Source organism: Pyrus communis, chromosome 7 (genome assembly GCF_963583255.1).
Source record: "Pyrus communis chromosome 7, drPyrComm1.1, whole genome shotgun sequence".
NCBI lineage: Eukaryota > Viridiplantae > Streptophyta > Magnoliopsida > Rosales > Rosaceae > Pyrus > Pyrus communis.
In genome coordinates this window covers 14,916,440-14,937,172 of record NC_084809.1, presented here as the reverse complement: position 1 = coordinate 14,937,172, position 20,733 = coordinate 14,916,440, and the positions used below count along the sequence as shown (strand labels likewise).

Here is a 20,733-nt window from a genome sequence, read left to right as displayed (position 1 = left end):
ATTATTATATCGGTAAAGGATATGGTGAACATCTCATAGAGATAAGGTATAGTATGAGCAATAGCTACACATGTTAATGTATAACAAGTTTTTTACTTTGGCAATTACATTATAACGTGATATTATTATCCACGTACTATAGGTCATAAACATTAAGTTTGGTTTGATACAAAGAATTGGATTGTAACGCATACGACACTATTTTGAAGGTATGTAAACTGAAAAAAAAAATTGCAACAAGTTTGGAGGTAGAAGATAAATTAATCAAGAAGAAAGCTCATCAAATCCCCAAAACGGTAAGAATTGAAAGGGAGATGTAACCTTCATATCTAATTTCCTGAAAATGAAAAACTATTGAACTCTACCTTTATTATGCCTTAAATTTTAAGAATTGTCGATTTCAATCCAATCATCTGTACAAAATGATAAGGTTAAATATCATTATTAGTTATAAAATATACAAATGAATAATACAAGTATTATATTTTGAATAGCATCATGAATTAAATCTAAATTGCCAAAAAAGGAAGTAAACATGAGTGTTTAATTAAAAAGAATTGGTATTATGATGGTCCATTAAAAGAAACCTTTTCTATTTTTAATTAAACAACAAATATATAAAATTACTTTCATCATTGTTGCAAACTGCGATATGAAGAAAAAGGTTCGGAGAGTTTTTAATAAAATGGAAAAGAATAATGCAGCAGCAGAAAGGCTTAAAAGAAGCTTACTTTCTGCCTCAACAAAAACCAGCTTAACCAGACAGACTCTGCCTACTCTCTCTCTCTCTCTCTCTCTCGAACGTCTCCGAGTTCATTCACTTCTCTCACAAAGTCTGATACTTTGAGGTAAAAAATTGGTTGAAAAAACTTGATGTCTAGGCCACTGGAGCATGATTACATAGGCCTAACAGAGACTTCATCTTCTCCAATGGAAAGAAGCTCTGAGAAGATTTCATCTTCCACTTCCTCTGCCCTCTCGTCCACCAGAGCAGAGGAAGAGAAGACCTCTTCCTCCGCCATCAACCTCAAGGAGACTGAGCTCAGGCTTGGCCTGCCTGGGTCCCACTCTCCTGACAGGAAAAAACCATCAGGGCTTGGACTTGGGGTCTCATTTTTTGGGAAAGATTTGGAGGAGAATAACAAGCCAACTGCGTTTTCTCCAAACCCTCCAAAGAACCCTGTGTCAGGGGCAAAAAGGGGATTCTCTGACGCCATTGATGGGTGTTCTGAGAAATGGGTTTTTACCATGAGTAATGGATCTGAGGTTGATGTGGGTAAAGCAGGAGTCTTGGGTTCTCCATTAGCCAAGAAGGAGGTTTCTTCCGTTCCTCTGTCGCCAAAGCCAGCAGCTCAGTTGGAGAAGAAGAACACTCTGGCCTCTGAGCATGCTGCTGCTTCTCCTTCTTGCAAGTAAGCTTTTCTGTTTTTTTTTTTTTTTAACCTTTTTACTCCCTTCTTAATTGTTTGTGTTTGCTGGGTTAATTTTTATTTCTGAGAAATTTGATTCGACAACAATAAAAAGAAACAAAATTTCGTGCCCCTTTTGGTAACTATCTTATTTTTAGTTTGTTATTTTCACTTTTGTGCTTGAAGTACGAGAAAATGGGGAACAAGTAAGCGTAATTGGAGGGAGAAGAAATAATTAAGAGTGAATTAAAACAAAAATATCTCATGTATTTATTCTCTTTATCCAACATAAAAATTAAACTAAAAACTAAAAATCATTATTCTAAAAATCTTAGCTTAGACGTTAAACGGTCGGTCATTGTTCCGATTAATTCTTGAACATTTAAAAATTAAGAAAGAGCGTCTATACCTGTTTAGATGGCCACCTAGACTTCCTAAGCACCTAGCCTAAGTTGGGATTTTCACTTAGATAGAAAATACATAACTTTTATTTTCTATTTTTTTCTTTCAATAAATTTTAAGAGACTTGTTAAATACTTAGAGATGAACACAGATTATATGCGTGTTCACCATGTTTTCATTATGTTTTAATACTTTATAATCTATGTCATTTTGTTTTACAATTTATATTCTAATGAAATTATGTATTTTTTAAGTATAAGTTAACACTTATTTATACAATATATAATAAATTTATTCAATTCCGCCTAATTCGCCTAGACCCCCACCTAACCGCCTATGCGCTAGATCCTAACCCGTCGTCCCACTGCACCTAGTATCTTTTAAAATCTTACTAAAAATTAAACACAATAGTTATTAAATAATCCTCAAATTTTTACTTTCCTCGTTAGGAAGTGACTGGTCTAACTGAGAATATTTGTTTGGTGTCGAGGACAACAATGTTTAATAAGATTTGGACAAAAATCCATCTCTAATATTTGTATATGAACTCATTTGGTCGTTCCCTTAGATTTTTTCTGGGTTTTTTCCCCTGAACTTGTTGTACTTTATTTTTCCTTTTGTGGTTGAAAGTTTTACCATCCCGCAATTTGATTACTAATGTTTTCTGCATCAAGTCTTCAGCATTCAGAATAAAGCGATTCATTTGAAAAATGTTAATTTATCTGCTAATCTTCTCCCTTTGTAATAACTTGTAAGCTTAGCAATTAATTCTTACACTTGTAGCAGGGCACAGGTGGTAGGATGGCCCCCAATTCGATCATTTCGGAAGAATTCCATGGCCTCTAGTCTGGCGAAAAACAACGATGACGCTGCGGGCAAACAAGGGTCCGGGTGCCTTTATGTGAAGGTTAGCATGGACGGCGCTCCATACCTGCGAAAAGTTGACCTTAAAACCTACAACAACTACACTGAACTTTCCATGGCTCTGGAGAAGATGTTTAGCTGCTTCACCATTGGTACTCTTCTCTCTCTTTTTCTCGTGTGCAGGCAGGCATGCACATGCAGACTGAGTTATACCACGACTTAGTTTGGTGTACAACGCCTGTCCAGTACGGTTTGATCCAGAAATTAACTTAAGGTTGGTGTTTTAATAGGCTAGTACCAGAACGAAACTAGCTGCCGAGCAGTGAGACTGCATTAGGGTGTATTAAATGTTTTATACGGTGTTTAAAGTAAATCAGATGCGTTTTTGCTTAACGTTGTGATTATCTGTGATTCAGGGCAGTGCAGTTCTAATGGACTTCCAGAGCGAGATGGTCTGAGTGTGAGTCGATTGATGGATCTTCTCAGTGGTTCTGAATTTGTTCTGACTTTCGAGGACAAGGATGATGACTGGATGCTTGTTGGCGATGTTCCTTGGCAGTACGTTTTTAACTGTTCTGTATGAACACTGTGTTATGGCTAGTTGAACTTAATCGCATGATTAGTGTTCAAAAATTGAAATTATCTAGCTGATTGAATTGCAATTACCTTCAATCAGATACACAACGTGGTTGTTACGTTCCAATTGATCGGGTCTCAATTTTTACCGTCAGTGACTGTTAACATCTTCAGATGGTCGTATGTTCTCATCTGATCAGTGTGTGTGTATGACAGGATGTTCACTGAGACCTGTAGGAGGCTGAGGATCATGAAGGGTTCTGAAGCAATCGGACTAGGTATGTTCCAACTTTGATCATTTGTTGGTTATGACTAGAAGGAATTTGGTGGTATTTTCGCTTCCTTCGATGTTCTAATCTCGGGATTGCTATAAGTCAGATTGTAATTAACCTGACCACTGTTCTTGTTTGCAGCTCCAAGTGCCACGGGGAAGTGCAAGAACCGCAACTAACATGAACCGTACCAGCTGGAAATAGCGTTCTGCAGAGAATCAAAATGGACTCGAAGTCGGGTGCTTGTTGCAGAGTCCGAAATATGTTTGATAGAATCCTAGTTTTTGTTTCTTTGCGGACTGGAAATTTTCCGATTAGTTAGAAAGTTTTCGCTGGAGACGTCCAGATTATGTGTTTGCTGTTGCTGTTTTTCCCTCTTACATGGACCACATATTCTAATTACCGTGTAAATGATATTTGCTGCTTGCAAATCTCTGCCAGTTTCTTCTCTTAAGAACAATTGTACGTATAAGTTCCTCCAATGATTTTTGAAACCGAGTTTTTTTTTTTTTTTAATTGATAGTCGGAAGGGAACTGATTTGGGTTTGTTTGGGAACGATAAGATGGAAGTTCAAATTCCCCTCCCTATAGTTTATAATATAGATTAAATTAGAATGCTGCTCGAATAAAAATATATAAATTAAAAATAAATAAACAAAGTGAATTGAATTTGACATAAGGTTAAGGAACATGCTACTGAAACAAGGAAACTTCGAATTAATTGAATTTATAAGTATTACAACAGACAAGTTAACTGAATCAGTCCCTGGACAGCTGAAAACGAGCCAAATCGGTTCCGCTGTGGCACGATACTAGTACAGAACAATCGTTGCTCGGATTGATTCCACAAATTAACCATTGTCGACCATGAAAGACAAAAAAAACTTCAAAGGAAATACACGAGCCGGAAAGCTATGAGAAAACTGCATGCATATTGCATAATATGAACAAACTACTGAAAGCTAAACATTGTATCTGAATCTAGACAGCTCAAAAATTACTGTTTTGATATCTCAAGGTAAACCATCTGAGTATATCCATTAAATACAGACGTGTCGAGTCTGGTTAAGCCAAGTCGATTGAACAAGCCATATCGGCCATCTTCGACAATAGGAGTTACGGCACGAGCAGGATCGTATCTAGTTTGATGAGTGAGGGACGGACCTGCCACTGGTGGAACCTCCCAGTAAACATCAAGAATTGATTCCACAAACCGGCTATTCTGAAAATGTTCTGAATACGAAATCTTCTTACTACTTTTAGTAAAGTTATCATGCATGTATCCTCTAACACCCCACCATGCTTCACCCGGCCCACAAAGTTCTTCAATATCCACTGCTTTCTCCCAGAACTTCTTCCTTTTTGACCTAATCCTAGCTTCATCACTGTCTTTAAAGCAGCTGTGACCACCTCCTAAAGCACCGAAAAGAAAACTACGAGGATTACTAGTTGGAGCAATACACCATGGTAACAGTTCATAAAGGAATTCCATGGGGAAACAAACCAAAAACTATTATACCAATAAACCGAAGTAAAACACACATTTTGATCAAATGAGTTAAAAGATTTGGCACCACACCGAGTCTTTTACTACAATGGCTTTTAATTTGACAAAACGATCCACCAGTAATTCAATCCATAGTACATTAACTAAAGTTACCTTGGACTTCAGTAGGAAAGAAGGTAAGAATGCATTTCAACAACATAAAGCATATGACGAACAAATAGACTAAAAAAATGAAGGATAACAGAGCATGCACCTCTTATATAGGATTGATCACATATCTGCCGTAAGGAATAATGATCTCCTGTTCCAGTGTCATAATTATCCTCAAATATTATGTGCTGAAAACCAGCTTTCAGAGCCTGCTTTACTCTGCTTGCCAGAGCATATAATAAAAATATGATAAGTCAGCAGCTGGCAATCGACAATTCCAGTGGCCATGCAATAACGAGATGAAGGAGCAAGATTACGTTGAGATATTGTTAGTACCTTTTCAATTCATTCTGATGATCATCGAAAAAAATAAGAACACGACTTAGATCAGTAATCCCATGTTTCTTCATCACTTTTCCCCAATCAACATTTCCAAAATCCACAAAATCTTTTCCGGTAAAGTAAGTGCAGTTTCCATCAACATATGCAGGCCCCTTCTTTAGAAACTTCCCAGGATGCTTGGGTGTGAGGGTAATAATTGGCGTGTCTGGCATCGCTTGTCGCAAAACCCAAGTGGAATGACCCTTGAAGGCGCCACTCTCAATCATTAGATCCGGCTTCAGCCACTGGGCAATGAACCAGAGCCCAAAGCTGTGGTCAAAACCCATCCCGTACATGTTGTTTTTTATTGGTCGGGTTTCGTAAATAGGTACAAACATTTCCAAGCCCTTGATTAAATCCTTAGTTGTCCATTCAACTGCTTTTCCGTGTTTCGATCTGCCTTTTGCCAAGGATAACATTATAAGAATCAAACAAGGGCGTGAACCCAGGGATCTCACAACGAAAACAAGGAATTATAACCAATAAAAGAACTCAAAAATCCCTACATTCACTTCATAAAGAACCCATCATGGTCCACATACTACCGAAATCCATAAAACATTGAGCAATTGTGACTAACATAGGCATTGGTCACCAAATTTAATGCATAAAACCCTAACGTTAATCAGATTTTCTATTATGTAGTCTGGCGAAAAAAAAAAAAAAAAACCCTAACTTTAATTCGATCGTTAACAACTACTACAATTGACTAAAACATATGGAAATGGTTGTAGCATCCACATATCTCATATCGACTAGAATCGAAAGCGAAATATAAAAATTGCAATTCCTTTGAATCATAAACTTATTGAACCTACCCTGAATTTTACTGTGCACTAAGTAAACTTAACAAACCTAAATTTTCCAGCTTTTCTTAGAAACCCAAATGGTTTGAAATTCATTCCAAGCTTCCAAATTTACTCAGCTATCAGAAATTCTACATTTTTCATTTAATTTTAATTAAAAAAAGAAAAAATTATACCAAAACCCTCGATCTGATTTCTACACCAACAGCAAAATTAACTCAGATCGTTCAATTTGTGCCTAAAGAATGGGAATTTTAGAGAAATGAGATCCGACCCGGATATACTTACACCAAGGCACGCCGAGGGATCCGAAATCCGATTCGAGGCCATCGAACCCGAAGAAGCCGGTACGAGAAACCGGGTCGTAAGGCGAGACGCAGACGAATCTCCGGGAGTTGAAGATGAGGGAGAATATTAGAAGGAGGACGAGGGCGAGGACGAGGAGGCAGGGCCAGACGGGTCCGGTTCGAGTCAAGTAGTTGGTGATTCGGGTGGTGAAGAAGGATATGGGCAGGTGCTTCTTGGTCTTGGACTCGTCGGCGACAGCGTCGTTTTCAGCGGCGGATTCGTCCGCGTACGGCGCGTATCGGCGCGAGGAGAGGACGCGCTCGAGCATTTTGGTAGGGGATCTTTGGCTGGAGCTCGACGGAGGGAGTGGCATTGCTTGAAGCGATGAGCTGGGCTTTTCCTGCGCCTTGGAGGAAGAGTGAGTGAGGGAGTGTGCGTTTGATGCAAGTGTGGGTCCCACTTTTCCGGATTGTGATTTACAAAGCGTAACAAGGGTATTATTGGGAAGAAAGATGGATTAATGGATTTGGTAGACCGAAAAAGTGAGTTTGAAATGACAAGAATCATATCTCATAAGTTTTAATAAGTTTTAATATAAACGTCTCGTTTTTTAAGTTTTTAGATTAAACATTTACCTTTCTTTATAAATTTGACGAAACGAAAAAGTTTCTTGCGAAACATAAAATTATCCAAATACCTCTAACATTTCAAATATTGTAAAAACATTGTCTTAATTCAAAATTTTAATTTTGTTTGCATTTATGCGTTCGTAACAACGAGTACCACAAGGATACGCTAACAGAAGGGATTATGTCTCACGATATAAGGGTCAACAAAAGTCTACTATTTAGCTTCAAAGGGCATTTTTGTAAATTCAAATTTTTAAAATTAAAATACCGTAAAATCAGGAATGGATTATTACAATCTACCCCCCTTATGAAAATTTCGTCCCCAAAATTGGCAATAACTTGCTATACATAAAAAAAAAAACTCAAAAGATAGAAAGAAAATATATATATAAGTAAGAAATCAAGTCAGAGCAGTTGCATAAAAGAGAATGTCATTCCATCACGATCAGATTGCAATGTTTCTCTTTCATGCCTCAAAGCTCATACTTTTATTCTCATTTAGTATAATATTATGATATAATGCCTACGTACTAACAAAAGGTCAAATTTTTTTTTTTAATATGTATGTATATATATAATATCATATAATATAATATAATATAATATAATAATAACATAAGGTCAAAAAAAAAAAAATATATATATATATATATAATAACATAAGTTAAAATATTTGCACTGAAATTAAAACCGAAAATGGAAATAACTCTCACCCAAACATTCGTAACGTCACGTACTCCAAGAATATGTGTATGTGTGTGTCATGGGTCCAGCCCCAAAAATAACTAGGTAGGTTCAAAACCTAATTAATAAATACTAATGTAGATGGGCCTACTTGCCCACTTACTTACGAATCCACCGAGTGAGTTATCGATAATACATTTTGTAGCCTGCAATACAAACAATTCATTGTCGTCTCAATAAGCAAGTAAAAAATTTCCAATGATATAAAATTACTATATTGTCCCTCATTGGAAAATGCGCATAAACCGCCTGATTCACGTCTCAATCACATTCACGTACTACCCTCAAGGGCATCAATCCGAGCTGCTAGAAGTGTATTGACATTCATGTACACACGAACTACCGGATCCTGGGGGCGAAGTATATGGAAGATTTGACTGGGACTTACAATTTTCGTAAAACATTTGTTTCATGACTAACGGCAATGATCACTCTTCTGATCGAGTGGTACCCGATCTGAAACATGTACTAGAGGAACCATGACTCTGACTACTACTTTTGAATGACGGTTGCTGTCCCGAACCCCCCACAAAAATTGGCGCCACAATCACCACCCACATTTATACCTTCACCAAGACCCGTATAGAGGAGGAGGGAAGACCAGGAAAAGCTAAAGCAGAGAGTAAGAATAGAAACCTTAACCCTTGTTCAACCTATTTCTCCTACCCATTAAATACTAATAAAGGTCTCTGAGCAGTTAGGTAGGGCACGGGTATCCTCTGATCCTTCTTTTCTGTGTTCAGGTGAAGTTATTTATAACCCTACACAATAAACTCCCATAAAATCAGATGAAAAACCCTAAATCATCTGGTTTTCCCTACTAAAAACCATACCATCCTCTACATACCATTATGTATTTGTTAACCCTACTAATTTTATGCGCTAACATTTACAATATCAAATGAATGCTATAATATATAATCCTATAGAAGATTGATACAAAATGATTAGGATTGAGATATGGCATTTTAAAATGAATTCCCCTCATTCAAACGCCTATCAAGCCATTATGCTTACATTACATTTCTCTGGCGGCAGTTGGCCCCCAACTCCAAGTGTCCCATCCCACTCTAAATTGCAAGTCTGTTGCATTTATAAACATTTACAACACCACCATACTCACCACTAGTGGCTTAGATATTTCACTAACTCACATCACTCCTAATACTATATGCATTTACAATTCATTTCCCCAATATATCCATATCCACCACCTCTTCTTGCATTGACATACACAAATTAGAACTAGAAATGGCCTCCCTAGATTACTCTTCCAACTCTCCCAAAACCCCATCTTTTGCATCCACACCTAAAACACCAACAAATAATAGTACACAAAGTCTCCAGAGCAGGTTTTTCAGAAGCATTTCAACCAAAGATGCCCCATCCTTCTCGAACTTCCCCTATACCCCACCGCACCGCACCAACTCGCCTTCCTCCCGTACCCAAAGCCTCCATGCCTCTCCTACCGCCTCTCCTCTCCACCCTCTCCAATCATCATCTCCCTCCAAAAACCCCGACCTCCTCACCGCCTACCGCTGCATCTCCTCCGTCCTCAAAAAGGATGGTCAGATCTTGTCCGTTGCTGCATCAAATGGCCTAGTTTACACTGGCTCCGCCAGCAACCTCATTAGGGTTTGGAAGCTGCCAGAGTTCACGGAATGTGGGCGGCTCAAGACCAAGGCTTGCATGGTCGTGGCAATGGAGGTGTCCCATGACAAGGTCTATGCAGCTTATGGTGATGGTAAGGTTAGGGTTTGGCAGAGAACGTGGGATGGCGGGTTGAAGCACGTGAGGCTGGCGACAATTCCGAAGACCGGAAGTTATGTTCGGAGCTTATACATCGCCGCCGGGAAAGATAAGATGGTAAGTGAAGCTGTACGATATGTTTTTTGTTTGGTTTTGTATTTATGGCCTTATTGATGGTAGGGCTTGATGAGAAGAGATTTTTTAATGTGACCGGTACACGAATGGTTGTAACTATATTAATGACGCCATATATGTGTGAAAAAGTTAATAACTTAAAAAACAAAATTTATTACCACTTATATATAAACACGAGATGTATCATCCTTGTTCCCATTATAATGAAAAATTTCTCTTTGATGTGTTCGGAGGGTAATAGTTATAATTAATGTGTTTCACGTATGTAGGGGTTTGGAGACACTCTTAACTACTTATAGTTCTTTCGTGTATAGAATTATCTCTTCTACTTGGTAAGGTAGCTGCAGTAAACACGAGGATCATTTTACATCACTAATGCAACTCACTGCTCACCAAATAACATCGGTATATCTCATCTGGTAATTTATCCGTTATAAACAAATGCGGTTTAGAGTGAGTTTAGGTTTGATTAATTGAAACTTTGCTAGATAGTTTGGTTAAGTAACTTAGATATACAAAATTGTTTACTGCAGTAATACTCAATATATATATATATATATATATATATTAGGAAAATGATTTCTCCGTTCCTTTTATATCCCTATACACCAATGTTTGATATTTAGATCGAAGAAAGTATAAACAAATTAATGAATAGAAGGTCACCCAATTTAGTTTGAAACTGGTGACAAAAATAGTTACTAAAATGGAAGGTCACCCGATTAATAATTTTTTGTCACCATTTCTCATTGGCAACATCAATCCTTGTTACCTCAACAACAGCTACTAAATAGTTACTAATTAGAGTGGATGTTGCTCACTTTTCTTTTCTTGTAGTGAATTTCTCGTTCATATATTAGCTAACCATAGTTTTGTTCAGTAATTTCCCATCTCATATTATTGCAAGTAGAACGTTCTACTTATAGATATTTAATCAAAAGATATTCGTAATATCATTATTACAAAATGCTTTTCTATTAAAAATGTTGTTAGGACTGGGCAGTGGGGTAGCACTTTGTTTTAGGCATGTAAAACATGAATTTCATATATGCCAAAGCCACATTTGGGACTTGATTTATTGAGAACCCACAGTTTCTGTTGGTTTTATTTATGACCATTATAACACAAGACAAAATGAAGTTGTGAATTAGATTTGCCAAGAAAGTGGAATCGTATATACTTATTATTTCAAGCTGGAACTTATTGAAAGTTAGCTGAAATTAGCAGATGGAACACGGGGACACTACTCACTACAGTGGAAATAGATATGAATCCACCTATGTGAGTCTTCTAAAGTTATGTGGTCATTAATGTGTGGTCCATTCTGTTACAACGCCTGGAAATTGTATTCAATAATTCTATTTGCACGCTCACTAATAACTGTTGATACACCTTGTAATAAAAATAGACTCTTTTGTTGTTTGTCGGATTCATCTGGTTTGTCAGTATTGTTTATCTAAATAGTATTGCTAAATGCTATTTGTTAGAAAATAAAAATAGCTCTTAAAGTAGTTGGAGAAGTGATTTATGCATACATTTTTTTCTGTCACTACACATGCGCGTTTATTCTAATATTTGAATTAAATAAATGATAATTAAAGGACAAGGATAAACTGGAGTGTGTTGAAAAAGGCAAAGAATATGTAAGAATTATTTCACATGTTGTTAGTATATAAGTGTTAGTACATAGCAGCTCCCCACCTTTAAATAGGTATATATTTGATCGTTGTCGATATTATTACATCATAACATACTTTGTTCTTGGTGATTGTTTTTATAATTCCTACCATTTGCTAAATGGATTGAGTTAAACTTACTTTAATTACTTTTTCAATGAATGTAACAGCATATGGGTGCTATAACATCACTGGCCATCAATGTATCAGAAGACATCCTATACTCAGCTTCCATTGACAGAACAGTCAAAGTATGGAGAATTTCAGACCTAAAATGCATTGAGACCATCAAAGCCCACGCTGGGCCGATCAACGAGATCATCGTCGCTGATGATGGCGTGCTCTACACGGCCTCAGACGATGCCACAGTCCGAGTGTGGCGCCGTAACTTCTGCCGTGGAGACCAGCTTCCTCATTCACTCACTGTAACTTTACCCGCCAAGTATTCCCCCGTCAAAACCCTAACGCTAACCCCAGATGGCGGAGTTTTGTACGGCGGGTGCACTGATGGGTACATACACTATTGGCTCAAGGGTTGGTTCTCCGGCCAATTACAGTATGGGGGTGCACTCCAAGGTCACACCCATGCAGTGATGTGCTTGGCCAGCGTGGCCAACTACGTGGTCAGTGGGTCAGCAGACTCCACAAGTAGGATTTGGTCTAGAGATGATGAAGATGGTCAGCACACTTGCCTGGCAGTGCTCGTAGGGCATAGAGGGCCGATCAGATGTGTCACCGCGTTTTCCGGAAGATTAGGGGATGAGGCCGAGGAGGGTTGCACAATTTGTACTGGAAGTCTTGACGGTGTTCTTAAAGTGTGGCGTGTGACCTGCACTAACAAAATTGCTGATAATTTGTGTTCAGCACAAAGTGAGTGTGAGTATTTTCAGCTGTAGTCGAATAGAGGTGAGCAACTTACATGGTGCTAGGATAGACATTATACCATAGCGTCCGGTATCATGGAAGTTCTTCTCCGTCGAAAGGGGGGACTTCAATTTGGTAGGTAGCCGTAGCCTATAGCTAAACTAACAAACTTGTCGTACTATTGCTACATATATTATATGTACAGAGTTCTGGTGTAGCTACTTTGCTCATGATCGATGTTACATTTATGTAGGAGTGACGTAGTTTGTGCTAATTTTGAAAAGTAAACCAGTACTGTGCTCCTTTGGGCTTTCAATATAAGCAAATATTAGTTGCCCGTTGGATATGCAAATTAAATAAGTTGGGGGTGAAAAAACATTTTGAATCATTGTAATCGGAATCCGTTCAAGCACTTTGGTTCAATATTTATACTAGAAGAGTAATCTTGACAAAAACTACTATTAATTTGTTCAATTAGTGAATTTTGTTCAGTGTGTGGTTTGGCTCATTGTCTGCTATTATATTTGCTTAATTTCTTACGAAAGGAAATAGCCGAGCCGAATCATTTCACTAAGTGGACTTGTTTGAATTGGTTATGCTACTAATTCGAGGCTTAAATTAAACCAATCCGAATCATCATGTTACATTGATTGATCCAGTGTAAATAACCATGATTTAGATCAACCTTTTGATTATTAAATTACAATGATTTACAATCTTCATTATGTGATCCTTACAAATAAATAATGGGATTGGGCTCCTGGGACCTGCTCTATATTTACTTGAAACAAAATTGGTTTTTGGCTACGGTGTATGCATTTAGATAGTTCGTGTACTTCTATGAAGTAAATGCATGTATCGTTGGTCAAAACCAACGTTTACTAACAACATAGCTAGATAACTAGCAAATGGAAAAGATGAGAGATACAAATCATGGTACTGACTGATGATTCACTCTGGCTTCCGAACTTGACAAACTTCGGTTAATAGCTGTTAACTGCAGCTGCAGGGTGCTGATCACGAGTCTCCGGTGACTGCATTTCCAACCTATCGTTTGGATTTTGTTCGAGGCGAGGACTGCGAGGATTATCATGCTCCCTCTTGAAGCACAACTTACAGATGATGCAACAAAGCACACGCAAGCCGAAGAGAATGCCAATGATGGCCAAGGCTGATACAACATAGCTTCCGACGGAACGGTGTTGTTTGCAGCCAAAAAAGAACCCTACACACACCATGGCTGTATGTAATTATTGACTAATTTATATAACATGTACATATATATATATATATATCTGTATATATATCACAGTGAGTTCTTGCTTGTTGAAACTTGAAATTGTTGGAAGGTTTTTAAGTAGTGGTTTGTGGGTGGTATTCTTGCCTTCAACAGAGGCTATTTGATCACTTGTCACTCAAGTATGGAATATGATCTTTGATTTTGAATCATATGAGAAAGGTTAAAGCAGCCGTTCCCTTTTTCATCATTTCCTCATTAAAACTTTAATAATTGCTTTTTCAATTATTGGGAATCAATTAACTACTTGGATCTACACATAAACTTAAATAAATCAAATTAAGTCCGCATGAGCTGCTTTGGTACGGAATCGGATCTCCTCCGGATCCAAAGGAATTGAACCCAAGGATCATATGATCCAGACCGTTGAAATTTGATCCAACGGCCACAAACAGAGAGTCTATCTAAAAGTTATAATAATTGTAGCCGTTAAATTAAATTTCAATGTCCTGGATCATTTGATCCTTGAGCTCAATTCCTTTAGTTCCTGAGGGGATCAGCTTCCTTTTCGTACATTCTTGAAAGCGAATGGTCATGTACTTTATACATTATTATTTTACACAATCAGGACCACTTTTTTTTTTTTTTTTAAACAATCAGGACCACTTTGGCACACACGAATTGGAGTTGATGAAGTAAAGTAGGAGTAGGGTTGCTCATAGCTCTACGATTTCAAAACATGTATTTACCCTCGGAGTTTAAAATTAAAATTCTTTTATAATTATTTTTTATTTTTTTCGACAGAAGCAATAGTGTTTCATTACTAATAACAACCCATTACAAGAGGTTTTCATTGGGAACATGTTCTTCAGTGACCAATTTTTGATCTAGAAATAATTTGTACAAAATGCAAGTGATTTTAAACCCCTATATGGCTACCACATAGACCACACCGCTAGCACTACAAAAAATATGGCCATTGCGCACAATAAATTATTTGTGCCCTATGAGGCCAAAGGGCATCAACATATGTGCCCATAGAACAATAGCAACAATGCAGCAACTAAAACATCATGTGTGCCCTCTATGGGCCTGCCCTTTGTTCATAGGACACCATATGACATTTTGTGCTCAAAGATTGAGCACAAATAGGGGTTCTTTTGTGTCTTAGTTCTGACTACACTGACTTTTCCAAGCCATGTTAGCACCATTTTGTTTTTGTGCCCAATAGGTAAAATATTAGGAAAAAAAAAAAATTTCAAATATTACAAACAAGCTTTTGCAATTTAGTTCTACAAACAATCAATTCATACGAATAATGAAAAAAACAATTCCTAACACATGTTTCCTTCTATGAAAGTAAAGCCAATTCCTAGTACTTATTGTTAATTCATGTTTTCTTCTTGAATAAGCAACTGAATATATGAGGTTGACAGAGCTTACAACAAACTAACCAAAAAGGAGAGCAAAACTGCCTCTGTTCTGATCTGCTCGACTATTGTAACAAGTCAGAATAATAGTAGGCGCCAAGATTATGACAATAATAACTATTCAAAAAATTGACAAGAGGTAAAAAATCTAGATTCACAAAAACTCATCAAATAGTTTTCACAAGCAAAGCTGGTAGCACTAACTACTAAGCTAAACAAACAAGCTCCATACTGACAAACATTGAAACTCACACCAACCTTGAACTCCATGTCCCCATTTCCAAGTTGGTCAGAAAGATTCTGAACAAGGTTCCTGAGCTGCGCATTCTGATCAACTAGTCCATTTATGTCCTTGAAGGTCAACTATTTGCATTGTTATACCCAAAAGATATTAGATACAATCATCCATGACTCTTTCAGCATTAGATTCAGTGTTCATCTCAACAACGTTAACATTGCCATAGTCATTGTATATCACGGCATTTCAAGCTCCAAATATTTAGTGGGAAAAAAGTAAAGCACTTACCATTTAAAATTCTCTCTCCCAATATTTAGTGGGAAAAAGGTGAATCACTCACAAGGTTCACCGAGGAGACGTTGAGTTTCCTGCGGGATCAAATACAGAAAAGCAAAAATGTTAAAAAGGATCACACAAAAAAAAAAGCAAAATTTGTTAAAAAAAAATACACAAAAAAGCTAAAAAGAAAAGATAATTACCCAACTGGAAAAAATATGAGGACCACGAAATCAATGAGGACGACAGCGACGAAATTGATGAGGTTGACGACAACTACCCCTCCTTCCTTCTCCTAACTCACACCCGCCCTTCCTTCACCATTGCCTCCCAACCCTACCCACCTCCGTCCCCTGATCTCTCCATACCAAACCCGGATCCCAACCTGACTCCCGATTCGGACTCTCCATGCACCGATCTTCCCAACCCTTCCTTCACCAACTTTGAGTATTGGGACGAAGGCGAGTCCGAACGCCACTCATTCCTCCGATTACAAGATCTTTTCTTCTGGTGATGATGGGGCTCAAGAGCTACCATGATTTGATTTGGGGAAGGAAGTGAGAGAAAGGGAGTTGGAGAGAGAGAGACGGAGGTGAAAGAATATGAGGGAAGATGACCGGAATACGAAAGTAAGGCCATCTCCAGCCGAGCCCTCTAGCCCTCTTAGGCCATCTCTAACCGAGGGCTGGCCAGAGGGCTCGTTTTAGCCCTCTGGTCCTCCAAGATATAATATTTTAATGAACAGTATAAGGTCATATTTGCCTCCATCTCCAATCGAGGGCATATAGCTCGTTTTAGCCCTGTCACAAAAAACTGTCTCCAACCGAGAAAGGGAGTTGGAGAGAAAGAGACAGAGGTGAAAGAATATGAGGGAAGACGAGCGGAAGAAGAAAGTAAGGCCATCTCCAACCGAGCCCTCTGGCCCTCTTACCATCTTCAACTAAGGGCCAAACATAATTTATTATTTAAATTTAAAAATTACAACAACTTAAATTTAAAAGCTACAACAACTTAAATTAAAAAACTACAACTTATATTTTAAAACTACAACAACTTAAATGTAAAAAGTACAACTTAAATTTAAACTCCATAATCAACATCATCTTCATCATCCGTCATTGTAGGAGTATAGTCAGAGGTAAACAACTGTCGCTGGGTCATAATTTCCTTCTTTTTCATATCAAAATAAGCCTTACTCATTGGAGTGTAATCCGAAGTGTTCATTTGTATACTTCTATCATCCATCTCTTTTTGTATTTGTTTGGCCCGTTCTTCATGCCTACAGTTCCTTTCTTCCACGACAAAGGCATTTTGCTCAGCCATTAATCGCAATGAGGCCGCCACATCTTGTTAAGCGGTGTAATCATCCTTTGCCTTGCCCTTTTCCTTCAACATTTGGGCCTTGTTTCGTCCCATAGCCTTAGGTATGGAACCTCCACCCGAAGACGGATTTTTCACCCTTGTTTCTTGAATGGTAGGAAATCCATCTTCATCCCCATCTACAGCTGATGATTGAGTTCCGAACATTGGTGTATGACCTACTCTATGTTGAGGTAGATCTTCAAATAACACCCACCCTTTACAAATTTCCCAACAACCGTGAAACTCAAAGGGTTTTGAGCTACCCTTCATATACAATTCCTCCGCTTGGTGTATCTAGAAAATATAATTAAAAAAATTAAAGGAAATTAATTTATGAAATTAAATGTAATATAATTAAATATTTAAAATAAATTGTGAAAACATTTACTTCGTCATAATAATTGGCGCTGCTTTCATGTCTACTTGCGGTTACTATCAATGCTTGATGCCATTTATTCAAACTTGGATGAAGATGTTTCTTCCATCTTGAAGAAAAACTCTTATGGTTTCGGGTATTCGGTGGAGTAGTGCCTTTGTAGAACTCATAGTATTTTTTGGACACACAAGTCCAAATACCTTCACTTGTTTGAGAAGTCCCCCTCACACTATCTTCCGAGATCCATCTATAAGCCCTGCAAAGAGCTTCATCTTCTTTTCGGGTCCAAGCCTTACCTTTCATTGCAAATGAGGCCCGAAAATTATTGAAAAAAATTGAAGGAAAGATTATTGGAAGAGGTAAGAAAATAGAATGTGAAGAATTGAAATACAATGAAGTGAGATAATATGGAATGGTGAAAATTATGTAACAAATGGTGTAGGAATGGCTTTGGTATTTATATGAAAAAATGAGATTTTTTTTAAAAATTTTGCCCAAAAAAAAAAAAAAAAAAAAAAAAAAAAAAAAGTTCAAATCCAACGGTAACTGACGTCAGCTAGCCGTTGTGTTTGAAAATGTGACCCCGCTCGGGGCTGGTTAGCTAGCTGGGTTGGGATAATCGGTTAGCCCTTTGGACTTTTTTTGTCCAGTGGGGCCCACGAGCCATTTGGCCCAACCTTCGATTGGAGACGGCTTTCGGGCTATTTTTGGCCCTCTGACCATCTGGACCATTCGGTTTGAGATGGCCTAAGGGAGAAAAATGATAGAGAGTATGAAAAGGCTAAGTGGGGTGTGGGTGAGCCAGCTTTTGAAATTGAGTGGGGTCGAGTGTGGAGAAATTTTTCAGTGTGACAGGTACACGGGGTGGTACACTACATGTCACTATACAAATGGTGAGATATGTGTGTTAAAAAGTTAATAACTTAAAAAATAAAATTTCCCACCACTTATATAAAAATATGTGGTGTGCCCCAGTGTTCCAGTCACAATGAAAAATTTCTCGTAGGTGTGGTATGAAGTAAGGGTGGGCAAACGGGTATAAGAACCGTGGGTCAGGGCAGGTAATCACAGTTCGGGATAGGTACGAGCATGTTCATAATATTTTAGAGAACAAACAGGGCGGGCCGGGCCGGGCTGGGCCTTTTTCATTTACAGGGCAGGCCTAGTCCAGATACTTAGAAAAACGGGTACTCGGATTGACCCGTTTCTAATTATAATGAACCGTAGAAATTGAATGATAACCTATCATCCAATCTCAACCGTTAGTTTCTACCTGAGTCCAAGCCAAGGTTCCATAATCATAGTCACTCTCTTAAGTCTCAGCTACCCTTTTATCCCTTTCTCTCACTCATCTCTTTCCCTCTTGACTCTGTCATAGTGTCACTAGAATGAAGGCCCTGATTGGGGTAAACAGAGACTCATCATCGGACTCAAACTTTGAGTTACTGGCTCCACCTCTACCACCACTTTCAAAGTTCAACAACCCTCAAGAACCAACCCATGCGCTGCCTCCACCTCCTCTATCACTTCTCAACAGCCCCAATTCCTTCGGTAACCTCTGATTCCCATCAATTTTCTATCTTTTAGCTTTCTGTTGTGATGGCTTTTTCTGAGTTGCACATCAAGTGTTTGATGAGACTTTTTTAACTTGGCGTTGACAGTGGCGTTCTACTGCGACTTCTTCAGCTTAGCTTGCTGTTCATGGTTGTCTTTCTTTTCTTCCTTGGGCTTAGGCTTCCGACCCCAAGTTTCATTCTTCTTCACCGGTCTGGCTTGCTGCTGCGACTGAACGTCCATGGCTACTCCGTCGAGTATTTGGTTGCAAGACTCTGAGTCAATCCTTCAACTCATTCTCCTCCCTCTCCCTCGACTCCCTCTCATTCCTCTGCTTCTGCTCTGCCTTTTGTCATTTCTCCCCAATCAAGGTACGCTTAGGGTTTCTACAGATCTCGATTAGTTGAATTGTGAATGATGCATTGCTATGAGTAAATGTTTCTATATTCAAAGTTTGTATCGGAGATTTGATAATGATTAGTGTTTTTTGACAATGTGTGTTTGTTCAGTTCGAAAATTACAGGCCAATGTGGAGGCTAATTCCGACGAGCTCGTGAAGGTTGAGGAACAGATCAGCGCTGTTCCAAAATCGAAAAAAAAAAAAAAAAAAGTAATGAGACCCATAAACCCGTCACGAACTAGCCCGTTTGAAGCGGGTCAGGTTAGGACCAATTCTCGGCCTAGCCCGTTACATTTTAAAATGGGTAGGGTCAGGTTGCTCCAAATTTAGGCCCAGCCCAACCCTAGTAGGAAGACACGAACATTGTGTCTTTAAGACCAAATGATTTAAATGTATTAAGCCAAAAGACACAAAAATTATTTTTTGTGTTTGTAAATTAATAAAAAATTATGATTGTTGATATCTATACATAGTGGCACAACTTGTGTGCTCAAATTTTAATAGGCACAAACACACTTTCTTGAAGACACCAATTAATGTGCCCTTTTGTTTAGGAGACACATTTGAGATAGTTTTTGTGTTCTATGACATTTAAAAGCACAAATAGACATATGTGCTCAATGAAATTGAAAAGGGCATAAATCAATTGTGCTCTTAGACCATTTTCTTTGTAGTTTAGAATTAGGAGTTTAGCAGCAGATTTGTAACAAAGACGATAGACGCAACATACCTAGCATCGAAACCCTTTTGTTTAGGAGACACATTTGAGATAGTTTTTGTGTTCTATGACATTTAAAAACACAAATAGACATATGTGCTCAATGAAATTGAAAAGGGCATAAATCAATTGTGCTCTTAGACCATTTTCTTTGTAGTTTAGAATTAGGAGTTTAGCAGCAGATTTGTAACAAAGACGATAGACGCAACATACCTAGCATCGAAACCCTTGCATAAAGCCATCACAACCAACAAGGCCACACAATTGTTGTAGCGACACAAACTAAATTGAAAAACAAAATTAGAGTCTATGACATGACGTGTCTACATTGGAGATGCATGTGCATAATTGGCAAGAGGTGTGGTTAGTAGGGCCATGCTAGCCTACCACTGTAGCCAGGATAAACACACATAGAGGTCTCTGTGTGTGTTGGGGGAGGGGGTGTGGAAGGAAGCCACCATCGTTGTCGTAACGCCATGTGCGCATAAATTTGCAAAAGATTTGATACAATGAGCAACTAATAGTTTCTTTCGGCCGGTGTGGGTCATAATTTTAGTAAGAATAATGGCAATGACATATGGGTGGTAGAGACCTCTGTGTGTTTGTGTTGGGAGAGGAGAAGGATGGTGGCGGTGGTGGGAGGGGTAGAAAGCCACCATCATCGTCGTAACGCCGTGAGCCCATAAACCT

The 20,733-nt window shown here is 38.3% G+C and overlaps 3 protein-coding genes across 4 annotated transcripts; 2 read left to right on the top strand and 1 right to left on the bottom strand.

Moving 5' to 3' along the window:
- The first annotated feature begins 711 nt into the window (after positions 1 to 711).
- Positions 712 to 4,049, top strand: LOC137739996 (auxin-responsive protein IAA21-like). 2 transcript variants are annotated; one of them, XM_068479775.1, is made up of 5 exons: positions 712 to 1,412; positions 2,595 to 2,827; positions 3,092 to 3,233; positions 3,468 to 3,529; positions 3,665 to 4,049. In XM_068479775.1, exons 1-5 carry the CDS (start codon positions 874 to 876, stop codon positions 3,700 to 3,702), a joined length of 1,014 nt encoding a protein of 337 aa, XP_068335876.1. In that variant the 5' UTR covers positions 712 to 873; the 3' UTR covers positions 3,703 to 4,049. The 2 variants fall into 2 exon arrangements, with proteins under 2 accessions (XP_068335876.1, XP_068335877.1); XM_068479776.1 differs by having other exon boundaries at positions 2,598 to 2,827; positions 3,665 to 4,045.
- A 171-nt stretch (positions 4,050 to 4,220) lies between these two features.
- Positions 4,221 to 7,107, bottom strand: LOC137740120 (uncharacterized). The gene is made up of 4 exons (XM_068479928.1): positions 6,656 to 7,107; positions 5,517 to 5,961; positions 5,284 to 5,399; positions 4,221 to 4,936 (listed from the first exon to the last, which is right to left on the bottom strand). Exons 1-4 carry the CDS (start codon positions 7,026 to 7,028, stop codon positions 4,521 to 4,523), a joined length of 1,350 nt encoding a protein of 449 aa, XP_068336029.1. The 5' UTR covers positions 7,029 to 7,107; the 3' UTR covers positions 4,221 to 4,520.
- A 2,172-nt stretch (positions 7,108 to 9,279) lies between these two features.
- Positions 9,280 to 12,754, top strand: LOC137738899 (protein JINGUBANG-like). The gene is made up of 2 exons (XM_068478369.1): positions 9,280 to 9,894; positions 11,759 to 12,754. Exons 1-2 carry the CDS (start codon positions 9,280 to 9,282, stop codon positions 12,482 to 12,484), a joined length of 1,341 nt encoding a protein of 446 aa, XP_068334470.1. The 3' UTR covers positions 12,485 to 12,754.
- Positions 12,755 to 20,733: the final 7,979 nt, after the last annotated feature.